Source organism: Dama dama, chromosome 6 (assembly GCF_033118175.1).
Source record: "Dama dama isolate Ldn47 chromosome 6, ASM3311817v1, whole genome shotgun sequence".
Classification (NCBI taxonomy): domain Eukaryota; kingdom Metazoa; phylum Chordata; class Mammalia; order Artiodactyla; family Cervidae; genus Dama; species Dama dama.
In genome coordinates this window covers 43880534-43896432 of record NC_083686.1, presented here as the reverse complement: position 1 = coordinate 43896432, position 15899 = coordinate 43880534, and the positions used below count along the sequence as shown (strand labels likewise).

The 15899-nt window shown below is 37.5% G+C and overlaps 1 protein-coding gene across 4 annotated transcripts in view; it reads left to right on the top strand.

Moving 5' to 3' along the window:
* The window catches only part of CEP135 (centrosomal protein 135), a 76312-nt gene that overhangs the window by 35043 nt on the left and 25370 nt on the right, over positions 1–15899 (top strand). For 2 of the 4 annotated variants that reach the window (XM_061145908.1, XM_061145911.1), the window contains exons 12-14: positions 607–759; positions 1639–1791; positions 9082–9159. In XM_061145908.1, the coding sequence (XP_061001891.1) occupies positions 607–759; positions 1639–1791; positions 9082–9159 (384 nt within the window). The remainder of the gene's footprint in view (positions 1–606; positions 760–1638; positions 1792–9081; positions 9160–15899) is intronic. The other 2 variants (XM_061145909.1, XM_061145910.1) reach the window with 2 other exon arrangements.

The window sequence follows — 15899 nt, the reverse complement described above, 5'->3', positions numbered from 1 at the left end:
ATGTGCTAGGCTGTTAAGTTACTTGTGCTGGGTGAGCAGGTTAGCAGGTATTCACATACCCGCTTGATTCCTCCTGTGGAGAGGGCTATGAACTAGTGATTCCCAGCTCCAAATGAATCAGAATCACTTGGAGGGCTTGATAAACCAGTTACTGGGCCCTGCCCCCATAGTTTCTGATTGAGTAGGTCTGGGATATACCTCCAAATTTGCATGCCTTGCATGTTCCCAGATACTGCATGCTTCCGGTCTGGGGATATACTTGAGTTACAACAGCAGTATAAACAACTGGGGGAGAGGGACACTTGAAGCATCTGATGGGGTCTAATCAAGTAGGATCAGTGGCAGCTGGGTCTCTTGCTGGGAACTCGAAGGCCTGGAAATTTGCCCCAGTATTGCCAGCATTCTCTCTCCTGCTCTCCTTATAGATTAATAATTGTGTTCCTTAATTACATTAAAGGAAGTTGTGTTCTTTTTGTCTGTTAGCATCTTTCAGTCAGTCTCATCATCAGCATCCTTGTGCCAACCATGTGGTGGTAATTCTGTCTTGAATTATCTTGAAATAATATTGTCTTGAAATGATAACTTCTGTCTTGAATTATGTTTCAGGGTGATTGCGACTCAGATATCCATCTCGTCACAAGAGAAAGAGACGAACTTCAGCGTATGCTAGAAAGATTTGAAAAGCACATGGTGGATATACAGTCCAATGTTAAATTATTGACAGCAGAAAGAGATAAACTAAGTGTCTTATATAATGAAGTAAGATATTGATTATGTAACACCAGTTAGCTATAATGGAACCAATATATATCCTTTATATTACTGTAGTATATGGATTTTAGGGATATTCCTTCATAGTTAGTAGTTTCTACTATCATCCTGTGCCCAAAGCAGAGATTTCTATTGTTTTTTCATATTTATTTTTCCTCTTTTCTAGCCTATCTATGGGTCAGGTCACTTTGGGATAATTCCCTATTTCTCAAACTACTGAATGGGTCTTAGCCTGACTCTGAGTCAAGTGTTTGCTTGGGATTCAATCATGTTGGACTATGTGTATCTTCCAGTGGGTAGCACTAACTAATTGGATACATTGAATATTAAGGACTTAGCTTTGAGGGATAGAGAGGGGAAATTCACTAGGTTGGACCAGTTACAAGCCTCAGCTGTCAGAAGGCAAAGTGAGTCTGAGCAAAGCATCGTGTTTATCACCAAAATTTGTTCTCATATCAATCTCCCATGAAATCCTATTGCTATTTTGAGAGGAAGAGAAAGATATATGAGTTAAAAGGCCAAGTTGAAGGAGCTTTTCTTACTTTTGGAGTTTTTGGGGGATTCTGCAGTACATATTGATCTACTTTCTGGGCTTTTCCTGCAGTTGGCTTAGATTTCAGCTTTCTTGGGTCTGCTTACTTAATTAGTAGTTGTCCATCTGCTATTTGTCTTTCAAAATTTTGTGGTTGGCACTTCTCTCCATCTTCTTGTCTTTTTGTTTTAATTATTACTATTATTACTTGAATCCTTTTACTCTCATTTTGGTGGCATTTGGGAAGAGAACAAAAGTAGCATATGTTTAGTTCTCCTTTTTTTAAATGGGAGCATATCCAGTGTGTTTTAATTTATATCTTTTCCTACTTTAAGGCTCAGGAAGAATTATCCACACTCAGACAAGACTCTACCCAAACTACAGTCTCCCATAATACTGTCAGTCTCATAGAAAAGGAGAAGGACCTTGCGTTATCTGACTTAAGAAGGATTATGGCAGAAAAGGAAGCTTTAAAAGACAAGTTAAAAGTAAGTAATTAGATTGACTTACTTTTAAAAGGTAATTTATTGAGAAAAAGGGAGGTCTTTTTTATGTTTTCCTGTGATATGACTATTTTGGATCTAGATCAGGAGTTGGCAAACCATGGCCCATGAGCCAAATCCAGAACACTTTTTATATGGCCAACTTGCTAAGAATGGTTTTTACATGTTAAAATCATTGAAAAAAATCGAAAGAAGAACATTTCATGACATATGAAAATTGTGAAATTCAGATTTCCTTGTTGATAATACTAGTGGGAATGCTCATTTACTTATGTGCTGCAGTGGCAGAGCTGAGTAATTGCAGTAAAAACTGTGTGGTCCACAAAGCCTAAAACATTTATCATCTCTTTCTTTATAGAAAAGAACCAATTCTGATCTCAATAGGCAGTCCCTCATATGGAGGAAGAATTTTTTTTTCCTTAAAAAAAAGCTTCACTGAGATATTCACATACCATATAATTTACCCATTTAAAGTGTATAATTCATTAGTTTTTAGTATATCCACAGACTTGTTCAACCATCCCCACAATCACTTTTAGAGCATGTTCATTATGTCAAAAAGAAACTCTTGTACCAGTTAGCAGTCACTCTTAACATCTCCCATCCTCCTCAGGCCTAGACAACCACTACATTCTATTTCTAGATTTACCTACTCTGGACATTTCATATAAATTGAACCATTCAGTATGTGTTTTTTTTGTTTTTGTCTGGCTTCTCTAACTTAGCATAATGTTTTCAAGATCCATCTACTAGGTCATATGTATCAGTACTTTATTACTTTACATTATGGGGTAACATTCCATTGTATGGATAGGCGACATTTTCTTTATCATTGGAGTGGTTTCTGCTCTTCGGCTGTTATAAATAATGGTGCTGTGAACATTTGTATACAACTCTTTGTGTGGGTATGTTTTCTTTTGCCTTGGATGTATACCTAGAGTCAACTTTAATCATTTGAGCAACTGCCAAGCTGTTTTTCTACAGTGTCTGTGCCATTTTTAGTCCCACTAGCAGGGGTTAGAGTTCTAATTTCCCTGCATCCTTACCAATATTTGTTACTATCTGTCTTTTTTGTTATCATCATGCTGGTAGAAACAGTATCCTTTTTAATTTTGATTTGCATTTCCCCGATGACTAAAGTGTTTATTTTCATATGTTTATTTAGCCACTTGTATATCTTCTTTAGAGAAATGTCTATTCAGATCCATTGCTCATTTTTTAAAATTGGATTATCTTACTTAGTTGTAAGAATACTTTTATATATTTTCAATACAAGCCCCTTGTCAGATATATCATTTGTAGATATTTTCCCTCCCTCATTCTGTGGCTTGTCTTCTCATTTTTTTAGTATTGTTATTTGAAGCACAGATATTTTAAACTTTTGGTGAATTCCAATTTATTTTTTTCTTTTGTTTGTGCTTTTGGTGTCATATCTCTGGGCAGTATTTTATTTTATAATCTCTCCAAAATGTTAACATACATAAAGCACTTAACAGTGCTCAGTACATTAAAAGTACTCAATGTCAACTATTATTGTTACTATTATGGAGTCCATAGTTTACTTCCAATAAATATTATTGAATTAATGTTTAGAAATTAGTACCTAAAGTTAAGAATAAGAACTTTTAAGTATTATAAAGGTGGTCTTTATGTCATAGATTTTCAGTTAAAGTTTTGCCCCAACAGAGTACTTTTAATTTGGATCTTCTGGAAAATTGCCTTCCACAAAGTGCTTTTTTAATAAAAATAAGTGTCACTGTTACCAAATGGAAAACTTCTGTGTAATATGGCAACTTTTAGTACAGGCTTCTGATTTATCCTTTTCCATATCTATTGAAATGACTAAGGAATGTAAAAGTAGGTTAAAAAAGTACAGTAGTACCAAAAACTCAGAAAAAGTGACATTCATATTACCAGACTCTTTCTGGATTACAGGAGGCAGGATTTATGAGTTTACAACAGGTTTATTACGTAAAAACTCACCTAATCCACTCATTCATTAAGTCTCCTCTACTAGTTTCCTGTTATTTCACTGCCCAGCCAGTTTCTGAACCCAGGCATCATCACTGAGTCCTCTCTCCCTGAAAACTCCTATCTCTCATTTAATCACAAAGTCCTACTGATGCTACCTCTAATAATAGTTAACACGTGTTATGCCCTTTCCATGTGGGAAACTCTGTTCTTAGTGCGTTTTACAAGGGCTTTGTCAATAAATCTTCACAGTTGCCTTTTCAGTTGGCAATGCCTACAGATGTGGTATCTGGGTTACAGTGAGTTTAAATAATTTGCTGAACCAACAGACACATGAAAAGATGCTCAACATCGCTAATCATCAGAGAAATGAAACTCAAAACCACAATGAGGTATCACTTTATATTGGTCGGAGTGGCTGTTGTCAAAAAGACCACAAATAGCAAATGTTGACAAGGATGTAGAGAAAAGGGAATGCTTGTACACTATTGGTATTGTAAATTCATGTAGCTACTGTGAAAAACAGTTTGAAGATTCCTCAAAAACCTAAAAGTAGATCTATAATAATATATGATCCAGCAATACTACTCCTGGGTATATGCCTGAAGAAAATAAAAAGTCGTTTGAAAGATATGTGTTCATAGCAGCGTTATTTATAGTTCCCAAGATATAAAAGCAACTGAAGTGTCCATCAGTGAATGAATAAGGAAGCTGTAGTATGTATATTCAATGGAGTACCACTTGACCATAAAAAAGAATTAAATTTTGCCGTTTGCAACAACACGGGTGGACTTGGAAGGCCTTATGCTTAGTGAGATAAGTCAGGGGAAAACAAATACTGTATGTTATCACTTACATGTGCAATCAGAAAAATGAAACAAGCTAGTGAATGAAACAAATACTGTATGTTATCACTTACATGTGGAATCTAAAAAATGAAACAAGCTAGTCTGAAAGACCCAGACTAACAGATACAGAGAACAAACTAGTGGTTGCTGGTGGGGAGAGGGTTGGGGGGAGGGGCAAGATGGGGTAGGGAATTCGATTTCCCTGGTTGGCCTGGCTAAGACTGCACTTTCAAAACAGCGGGTGTGGATTCGATCCCTGGTCTGGGATCTAGGATTCTATATGCTGTGATGTGGCCAAATAAAACATTAAAAAAAAATTTTTTTTAAGGTACTAATGAGTTTGTATAAAATAAACAAGCTACAAGAATATATTGTACAGCACAGCAAAGATAGCTGGTATTTTATAATCATAAATGGAGTAAATCTTTAAAAACTGTGAACTATTATGTTGTATACCTAAGACCTATTTTATATTGTGAATTAACTATACCTTAATAAAAAATAGTAATAATGATTTGCCCAAGATTACCCAGCTAATGAAGTCACAAAGACTCTGGCTCCTGAGCTCACAATGGTTTCTCTTGCATCACTTTGCTTGTTTCTATTCCCCTGCTACCATCCTATTCTGGCCATTCTCTCAACTGCACTAGTGTATCAGTGGCCTCTCAAATCTGTATTTTACACTGAAGTCAGAGTCATTGTTCAAAGATGTAAATCTGCTTACTTCACTTCCTGTTTTAAAATCCATTGACTATTCTCAGGGACTTCCGTGACTGGCCCTTGCTACATCATGGTCAGGCTTAGCCCTCCCCACTCCCCACCCCTCATTTTCTCAACTCCAGGCTTAATGGACTTTCTCATGCCCCTGTCTTTAACATAGGCTATTGAAAACTCCTTTATCCCTTTCAGTCTCCTCACCTGGCTGATTTCTATTCATCCTTTAGAGCCAGGTTAAACGTCATTTCCTTACACAGGAAGTGGACTCTGGATCCCTGATTGCCTTCCAATATGTTGCATTCAAGTTCCTTTTCCTAGCAAAATATTCATGAATTTTATTTTAATATCTTGTTTAAGGTTTATCTTTACTAGACTATACTGTCTGTGACATCAGTGACTTTATCTGTTTTACTGTATTCCTCACAGTTTACTTGATGCTTGGTATATGATATATACTCAGTACTGGCCGAATGATTTAGTAAATAAAAGGCTACAGTAGAGTGACTTCTTCAATGAAATATATAATCGAAACATCAGACGTCTTAACTTATTTTTAATGAATAGTAGTGAAAGTATCAGCCGTGTCCAACTCTTTGTGATCCCATGGACTGGAACCCGCCAGGCTCCTCTGTCCATGTAATTCTCCTGGCAAAGATACTGGATTGGATTGTCATTTCCTTCCCCGGGTTCTTCCCGATCCAGAGATCTGGTTCTCTTGCATTGTAGGCAGATAGATTCTTTACCATTTGAGCCACCAGGGAAGCCCATTTTTAATGAACAACATGGATGGAAGTAAGAATTGGCATGAAAAATTCTCACAGAGCACCAATATATCATTTTTCCTGGACTTAGCAGTAACAAGAGTCAGATAAGTTAATATAACCAAAAATAACAACACTTGTGTTTATATTACTGACCAGCTCACTCTTGAAACTTTGAACTCTTGCATCACCCTGTAGTATTCTGTTTTCTGTGTCTTCCTGAGCCCGTCTGTTGTTCCTCCTACGTCTCCTCTCATGAGGGCATACTTCTGGGCTTACTTAATCTGCTGGGTTTTTCCTTTATGGTTGCGCTAATGGATTGATCTGTGTAAATTTTTTTTTCATTTATTTTTATTAGTTGGAGGCTAATTACTTTACAATATTATAGTGGTTTTTGTCATACATTGACATGAATTAGCCATGGGTTTACATGTATTCCCCATCCCGATCCCCCCTCCCACCTCCCTCTCTACCTGATCCCTCTGGGTCTTCCCAGTGCACCAGGCCCGAGCACTTGTCTCATGCATCCAACCTGGGCTGGTGATCTGTTTTACCCTTGATAATATACATGTTTCGATGCTGTTCTCTTGAAACTTCCCACCCTCGCCTTCTCCCACAGAGTCCAAAAGTCTGTTCTGTACATCTGTGTCTCTCTCTCTGTTTTGCATATAGGGTTATCATTACCATCTTTCTAAATTCCATATATATGTGTTAGTATACTGTAATGGTCTTTATCTTTCTGGCTTACTTCACTCTGTATAATGGGCTCCAGTTTCATCCATCTCATTAGAACTGATTCAGATGAATTCTTTTTAATGGCTGAGTAATATTCCATGGTGTATATGTACCACAGCTTCCTATCCATTCGTCTGCTGATGGGCATCTAGGTTGCTTCCATGTCCTGGCTATTATAAACAGTGCTGTGATGAACACTGGGGTGCACGTGTCTCTTTCAGATCTGGTTTCCTCGGTGTGTATGCCCAGCAGTGGGATTGCTGGGTCATATGGCAGTTCTATTTCCAGTTTTTTAAGAAATCTCCACACTGTTTTCCATTGCGGCTGTACTAGTTTGCATTCCCACCAACAGTGCAAAAGGGTTCCCTTTTCTCCACACCCTCTCCAGCATTTATTGCTTGTAGACTTTTGGATAGCAGCCATCCTGACTGGCGTGTAGTGGTATCTCATTGAGGTTTTGATTTGCATTTCTCTGACAATGAGTGATGTTGAGCATCTTTTCATGTGTTTGTTAGCCATCTGTATGTCTTCTTTGGAGAAATGTCTGTTTAGTTCTTTAGCCCATTTTTTGATTAGGTCATTTATTTTTCTGGAATTGAGCTTCAGGAGTTGCTTGTATATTTTTGAGATTAATCCTTTGTCTGTTTCTTCGTTTGCTATTATTTTCTCCCAATCTGAGGGCTGTCTTTTCACCTTGCGTATAATTTCCTTTGTTGTGCAAAAGCTTTTAAGTTTAATTAGGTCCCATTTGTTTATTTTTGCTTTTATTTCCAATATTCTGGGAGGTGGGTCATAGAGGATCCTGCTGTGATTCATGTCAGAGAGTGTTTTGCCTATGCTCTCCTCTAGGAGTTTTATAGTTTCTGGTCTTACATTTAGATCTTTAATCCATTTTGAGTTTATTTTTGTGTATGGTGTTAGAAAGTGTTCTAGTTTCATTCTTTTACAAGTGGTTGACCAGTTTTCCCAGCACCACTTGTTAAAGAGGTTGTCTTTTTTCCATTGTATATCCTTGCCTCCTTTGTTGAAGATAAGGTGTCCATAGATTCGTGGATTTATCTCTGGGCTTTCTATTCTTTTCCATTGATCTGTATTTCTGTCTTTGTGCCAGTACCATACTGTCTTGATGACTGTGACTTTGTAGTAGAGCCTGAAGTCAGGCAGGTTGATTCCTCCAGTTCCATTCTTCTTTCTCAAGATTGCTTTGGCTATTCGAGGTTTTTTGAATTTCCATTCAAATTGTGAAATTATTTGTTCTAGTTCTGTGAAAAATACCATTGGTAGCTTGATAGGGATTGCATTGAATCTATAGATTGCTTTGGGTAGTATACTCATTTTCACAATATTGAGTCTTCCAATCCATGAACACGGTGTATTTCTCCATTTATTTGTGTCCTCTTTGATTTCTTTCATCAGTGTTTTATAGTTTTCTATGTATAGGTCCTTTGTTTCTTTAGGTAGATATACTCCTAAGTATTTTATTCTTTTTGTTGCAATGGTGAATGGTATTGTTTCCTTAATTTCTCTTTCTGTTTTCTCATTGTTAGTGTATAGGAATGCAAGGGATTTCTGTGTGTTAATTTTATATCCTGCAACTTTACTATATTCGTTGATTAGCTCTAGTAATTTTCTGGTAGAGTCTTTAGGGTTTTCTATGTAGAGGATCATGTCATCTGCAAACAGCAAGAGTTTCACTTCTTCTTTTCCTATCTGGATTCCTTTTACTTCTTTTTCTGCTCTGGTTGCTGTGGCCAACACTTCCAAAACTATGTTGAATAGTAGTGGTGAGAGTGGGCACCCTTGTCTTGTTCCTGATTTCAGGGGAAATGCTTTCAATTTTTCACCATTGAGGGTAATGCTTGCTGTGGGTTTGTCATATATAGCTTTTATTATGTTGAGGTATGTTCCTTCTATTCCTACTTTCTGGAGAGTTTTAATCATAAATGGATGCTGAATTTTGTCAAAGGCTTTTTCTGTATGTGTACATTTTTATAAATGAACCCGTATCAGTCTGTGTCTTCTGTCACAGTCACACATGGAGGTAGAATGTAAAAGATGAAGAACTCTTGTTTTTGTTTTCAACCGAAAGCAGCATTTTTGTAAAATTTCTAGTGATTTTCTTTCTAAAGCCTTTCTATGTTATAAAAAGACAAAATATTACTGTAGAATTGCATTGCTTATTTTTGAAAATTTTGTTTTATTATCTGATATGAGTGAACATCGTCTATAAAATTCTCTTACAGCATCTCCAGGAAATGAGTATTTTTGGAAAATCAGAATTAGAAAAAACTATTGAGCATTTGACGTGTGTTAATCACCAGGTAATTTATCAAACTGGATTTGGGGTATATTTTGTTGTGTGAATGACTATTTCAATTATATTTTAATGTACTGTATGTTTTTAAAATTACAAAATAATATTTTAGAGAAGCTGTGTATTGGTGACTGACTAGGAGTGTGTACTCTGAAGATTGACTACATGGGTTCATATCAATACATCTGTCATCTGTTTTCTGTAGGCAAATTTCTTAAACTTTTTATCTGTAAATTTCTTTGTTTGTAAGATAGAAATGGTACTCAAACTTATTTCTTAGAGTTTTTGTGAAAATTAAATGAATTCATACACATCAAGAACCTAGAATATTCACTGCTATATCATAAGCTTTCATTAAGTGTTAGCTATGATAGTTGTTTGCTCTTTTGTTTTTTTAAACAAAAAATCATGTAATATAGCCTTAGAGTAAAAGTGAAATTCCTTTTCATTCCTTTTTGCTCTCACTAAAGATAGGGTTTTTAACAAATTGCTAAGTGTTTTGATAGTCTTTTTTTTTTTCTCACTGTGTTTTCTTTTGGCTAATTTCCTTCTCCATGTCTTCACTGTTTTTATTCATCTACTAATTCTGTCATCTGTTTCAGTCGACCTTGGGCCAGTTGATTTTTTTCTCCTCTTCCACTTAGGTTGTATTTTCCTGCTTTGCATTCCCCATAATTTTAGATTCGATGTCAGACATTGTCTGTTTTATTTTTTTGGTTGCTGGAGGGCTTATATTCCTAGAAACACTCTTGAAGTTTGTTCTAGGATATGGTTAGGTCAGATGGGAGTAGCTTGATCCTTTTTGGTTTTGCTTTTAAGTGGGACTAGAGGAGCATTTAGTTTTGGACTAGTTTTGTTTTACTGCTGAGACCACATTTTTTTGGGTATACTCGCTGCCTGTTGCCCCATGAATTACGAGGTTTTCAAATGACTGATGGGAAAGAAACTCTTCCTGACTTGGCATGAGCCCTCAGTAGTTCCCTCTAATGCTTTGATGGTTCTTTCCCTGGCTTTGGGTAGCTTTTTGTGGGCTGAGCTTCTGCTCAGCTGAGACTCAGGGGCACCCTTTGTAGATCTCTGGAGCTCTCACCCTGTGCTCTTACCCCTCTAGTATCTGCCCTACAAATTCTAACTGCTCTGGCCTCCCTTGACTCTCAGGCCCGTAGTCTGAGTTCAGGGGACCACCGAGTCCAGCTGGATTCCTTTTCCTGTGTCACACCTAGAAGTTCTTCCAGCGACAAGCTGGAGCAGTGATCGGGCTCGTCTCATTTATCTCATGTCTCTTAGGGGCCACTGTACATCACTGCTTGATGCCCGGTGTCTTGAAGACCATTGTTCCATGTATTTTGCCTAAATTTTTAGTTATTAACGGTCCCTATCACTCTAGCCTGCCCAGAATCCAAAAGCATGACTTAATAAACTGGAAAATATATCTGAAGTACTAGAAGTCATTGAAAAGAGAGTAGGAGATAGACAATATAAAATAAGTTTAAAGCCTTAGAGAATAAAGTGAAAGTGTTCCAACACTTATTTAGTCAGAATTCTAGGAGATTATAATAGAATATGGGAGAGGCTCTATTTCATGGCATAATAACTGATACTTTTCTAGGTATTATGGGAAACACAGAAATCCTCCAATTCAGAATGCACAGTGAATTACAGTAGCATGACAAATCCCATGCAATATAGATGGAAAGAAAATTCATACCATTTTTATAGCAAGAAATAATACAAGATGCCTGTGTATAATTTTGAAGGATCCTAATAGAAAATATTTTATAACCTTATTAAGACATTAAGATCTTATGGAGTGATGTATCAGGTTTATTAAAAAGGTGACAGATATCATGTTTGTAAAAAAAATGTAAATCCTCCCCAGATTCATCTGTAGAGTTGATGTAGTTTCATCTGAAATCCCAAGAACATGATGTGTGTGTGTGTGTGTGTGTGAAAATTGACAATAGATTTAAAAATTTACATGGAAGCAGAGAGTCAGGAGTCAAAGAAATTTTAAAGAAGAATACACTGTGGAATTTGTCCTACCAGATATGAAGGCTTTAGAGTTAGTATTTAAAATAGGGTGGTAGTGCTCAGGGATTAAGAGTGATAAAACCAGTAGAAAGCAAACCCACAAATTATAGAAATTTGATATATAGAGGACTCAGATCAGCAGGATAAGAGAGAGTTATTCAGTAACACTGTTTCTGGGATGGGCTTCCGTGGTGGCTCAGCTGGTAAAGAATCCACCTGCAATGTGGGAGACCTGGGTTCGATCCCTGGGTTCAGAAGATCCCTTGGAGAAGGGAATGGCTACCCAGTCCAGTATTCTGGCCTGGAAGATTCCATGGACCTGGAAAGAGGCGGACACATCTGAGCCACTTTCACTTCACTTCACTTGTTTCTGGGACAATTGACTGTTCATATATATGTATTTAAAAAAGGAATTGGATCCTACCTAAAATATATGCCAGACCCAAAAATCAGTTCAGGGTTACTTGCATCCTTGTGTTCAAGAAATAACTCCAAATTTTAAAAGAAAATACAAGAGAAAATCTTTTTTACCTTAGCAAAATAACAATAGCAGTCATTTATATAGCATTTACTGTGTGTCAGGTAATTTTCTCAACATTTTATATATATTCATATACATATAATTTTAATTCTCACAACAACTACAAGCAGTAAGTGCTAATATTATCCCTATTTCACAGATGAGGAAAGTGAGGCAGAGGGGAGGCTTGCCGAAGATCACACAGCTAGCAGGTGTCTCATTCCAGAGTGTATGCTCCTAAACAAGACACAACAAGTTTATTCCTTTAAAGAAAACATAGATAAATAGGACCACATTGACAGGAGTAGCTTCATCAAATAGCTCTAAGTTGAAAAGACAGCCACGAATTAAGAGAACAACTTGCTGTACGTTTAATCTAAAAAAAGCGACAGAAGTTGTGAACTGACACTTCACGGTAGAAGAAATTATGAATGGTTAATAAATATAAAAAGATGTTCTACCTCGAAAATAGAGGAAATGCCAGCTAAAACCAAAGCAAAACCATTTCACATCTTTCAAGTCATCATAAATTAACAAGTTATAGCTAGTTTTATTAGTATGTGAAGCTTCTGGGAGTGCCAACTGGTACCTCTTTGAAGAAGAATTTGGCATTGTTCTAGGTTGGCCAGTAGATTACTCTTATTAGTCAACAAATCCATTGAACCCTGAATCAAAGTCAATAAACTATGGCCCCCAGACTAAATCTGGCCTCCAGACTGTTTTTGCAATAAAGTTTTTATTGGAACACAGCGATGCTCATTTGTTAATACGTTGTCTACAGCTGTTTTTGTGTTATAGTACAGTAGTGGCAATGGACCGTAAGGCTCACAAAACCTAAAATGTTTGCTCACTGACAGAAAATAGAAAACAATCTAGGTGTCAGTTGTGAGGAACATAGATAAAGAGTGGTAAGTCATACAGTGGAGTGTTACAGAGCAGCAAAAATGAACAGCAGTAGGCACAGACATCAGCGCGCATGAATCATGCAGATACATTGAAGAGAGCGTGCAGGGGCTTCCTTGGTGGCTCAGGGGTAAAGAACCTGCCGGCCATTGCAGGAGATCCAGGTTTGATTCCTAATCTGGGAAGATCGCAGTGCCGCGGAGCAGCTAAACCTGTGTGCCGCAAGTGTTTGAGCCTGTGCTCCAGAGCCCAGAACGACGATTGCTGAGCCCGTGTGCTGCAGCTACTAAAGCCCGACGTGCCCTGGAGCCCATGCCCTGCAGCAAGAGAAGCCACTGCAATGAGAAGCCCAAGCACCCCAACTGGAGAGCAGCCCCCACTCTCCACAGCTAGAGAAAAGCCCACACAGCAACAAAGACCCAGTAGAGCCAGAAATAAATTATTCCTCAAAAGAAGAAGAAAGAAAACATGCCGTATGATTCTTTTTATGTAGAGTTTCAAAACATGGTCACATAAACTGTATGTTGTTTGGAGATTCATACAGATGTGGTGTGCTAAGGCAAGCAAGAAATGAGAAACTCGAGACCCAGGATAGCTGTTTCTGTGGGCAGGGATGAAGGGGTGTGACCGGAGACTGCTCACAGTAGTGTCAGATGTTCAGGTAGTGTTTTTTAAGCCAGGTGATTCCTGTTTTTCATCTTCATACCTTGCATGTACTTTTGTTTGTAATATAAGAATCTGGAATTTTTAGTGCAATTTTTTTTCCCTTCTCACTTCCCTATCCCACAGATTACCATCCACAGCGGTTTAACTTCTTTTCCTGGTGTTTACCTCCCTGTTTGTGCTGTTTATGAATTTAAGATTATTTAGTGAGTCTCCAGGATGGTAGTTGATCGCTTAGCACTCCCCTTTTCTTCCCCCATTACGTTAACATAGTTTAATTAGATGTTTTACTCTTTGATAGTTACTGTTTATATTGCTAAGACTTAGCATGGTTTATGACTCAGCCAAGTGGAACAATATTACTCTTGCCTTTTTTCTTGTAGACCACTTTCCTAGAGTTATTCATGGCTTTTGTTTTGTTTCGTTTTGTGTTTTGTTACTTTTCTGTTTTTCATTGCTGATTTTTATCACTGGACTTTATTTCTGCCACATGCCTTTCAGTATTTTTTGTTTTCAAACCTATCAGTTCTGGTCCTTTCCCCCCTAAAGACCTTCCTTCTTGATCTTTCCGTCTTCCTGCGTCCTTACGGACTATGTCTCTCCATAGCTGTCCTCATAAGACTTTCCCTGTCTGCCCCTCCTACGCTGAACCTCATGTTTTCTTCTCTCTTGGTTTGTTCCTTCTTCTGGCACAGTACCTTCTCCAGCAGTTTCCTGAAAGAGAATACATGGGAGGAAATTTTGTTGCTAGTCTATTTGTTTGAAAATGTCTTTATTCAACTTTCAGATTTATGATCTGGCTTAGGCATATGCCAGTCTCAATTGGAGAATTGTTTTCACTAAAAATTTTGAGTACTGTCCTTCATTTGTCTTTCAGCTTTCTTTGAGATGTCTGATGGTGTTCTGTTACCGAGTCCTTTGTACATGACATGTTTTTATTTCTGAAAAGTTTTAGGGTTTTCTCTCTTTATCTCCTGTTTTCATTTCTTTGGTAATTTACTCTGCTATTCTATTTTCTCTCTCTGAAACTATTATTAGTTGGTTTTAGACTTCCTAAAAAGATCTGATGTTCTTACCCCTTCTTCTTTATTTTCTCTTTGACTTTTTTCTCACTTTCTGGGAGATTGACCCAACTTTATCTTTTAGCCCTTCTATTGACTTTTTATGTATTTTTGATTTCCAAGAGGACTTTGTAGAAAGAGATAACTGATAGAGGAATAAAGAAGATGTGGCACACACGTACAATGAAATGTTAACAAGAATGAACAGTGCCATGTGCAGCAACATGGATGGGCCTAGAGAGCGTCACACTGCGTACCTGGAATGCCCGTGTAGTGGACACTCCCCCCACCACTGCATGGCCTCATGTGCTCAGCTTCAGTGCAGTCGGCTGGCCGCTCATTGGTGTTCCTGACCGTGGTCATTGTAGGTCAGTGATACCAACTGGGGTCACTTCTGCCTCCTAAGAGATATTTGGCAATACCTGGAGGATTTTGTCTGTCACAATTAAGGGGGAAAAGTACTTGAATCTAGTAAGCAGAGGGCAGAGATAACTGCTAAACAGCCTACAATGCACAGGACAGCCCCCCGCAACAGAATTATTTAGTGTCAACATCATCAGTTCCTAAGTTCAGAAACTGCTTTAGATTGTCTTTTTTTCCCCACTCTGAGCCACTATTCTGTATCTACTCTTTGTCTTTCACAGGTTTTTTTTTTTTCTTCAGACTTTAAACTTTTTGTTTTGTGTTGGGGTATACCTGATTAACAGTGTTGTAGTAGTTCCAGTGAACAGGAAAGGACTCAGTCGTATGTATACACATATCCATTCTCTCCCAAATCCCCCTCCCGTCCAGGCTGGCACAGAGCACTGAGGAGAGTTGCATGTCTATACAATAGGTCCTTGTTGGTTAGCCATTTTGAATATAGCAACATGTACATGACCTTCCCAAACTCTCTAACTGTCCCTTCACCCTGGCAACCATAAGTTTATTTTCTTAGTCTGAAAGTCTCTTTGTGTTTTGTAAGTAAATTCATTTGTATCATTTCTTTTTAGATTCCACATATAAGAGAAATCATACGATATTTCTCCTCTGTCTGACTGACTTAGTATGACACTCTCTCGGTCCATCCATGTTGTTGCAAATGGCATTCGTTCATTCTTTTTAGTGGCTGAGTAATACTCCATTGTATATGTGTACCACATCTTCTTTATTCCTCTATCAGTAGGAATGTAGGTTGCTTCCATGTCTTGGCTATTGTAAACAGTGCTGCAGTGAATATTCCTACAAGTTACTGAAGTCACCTGTTCACCCTTGTTTTCTTTCTTGTTCTCTTTGTCCTTAAGAGTATAATATTTAACCTTTACTGTCATTTTAGCACTGTTTCTAGAGGAAGAGGAGATAAAAATGTATGTGGTCAGTCTGCCATCTTAACTGGAAGACTTAAATTTATCACTAGTATTTCTTGGTTTTGAGTTTTATAGATAGATCATTATTACATCTAGAATTTATTTTTGTATATAAAATGAAGTAGAAATCTAGCTTATTTTTTGTGTCCAGTGAGTGGCTGTCCCAACTCTAGTTTATAAAGAGTTTATTCTTTTCGCACTTTCTTAAAATGCTACCTTTTTA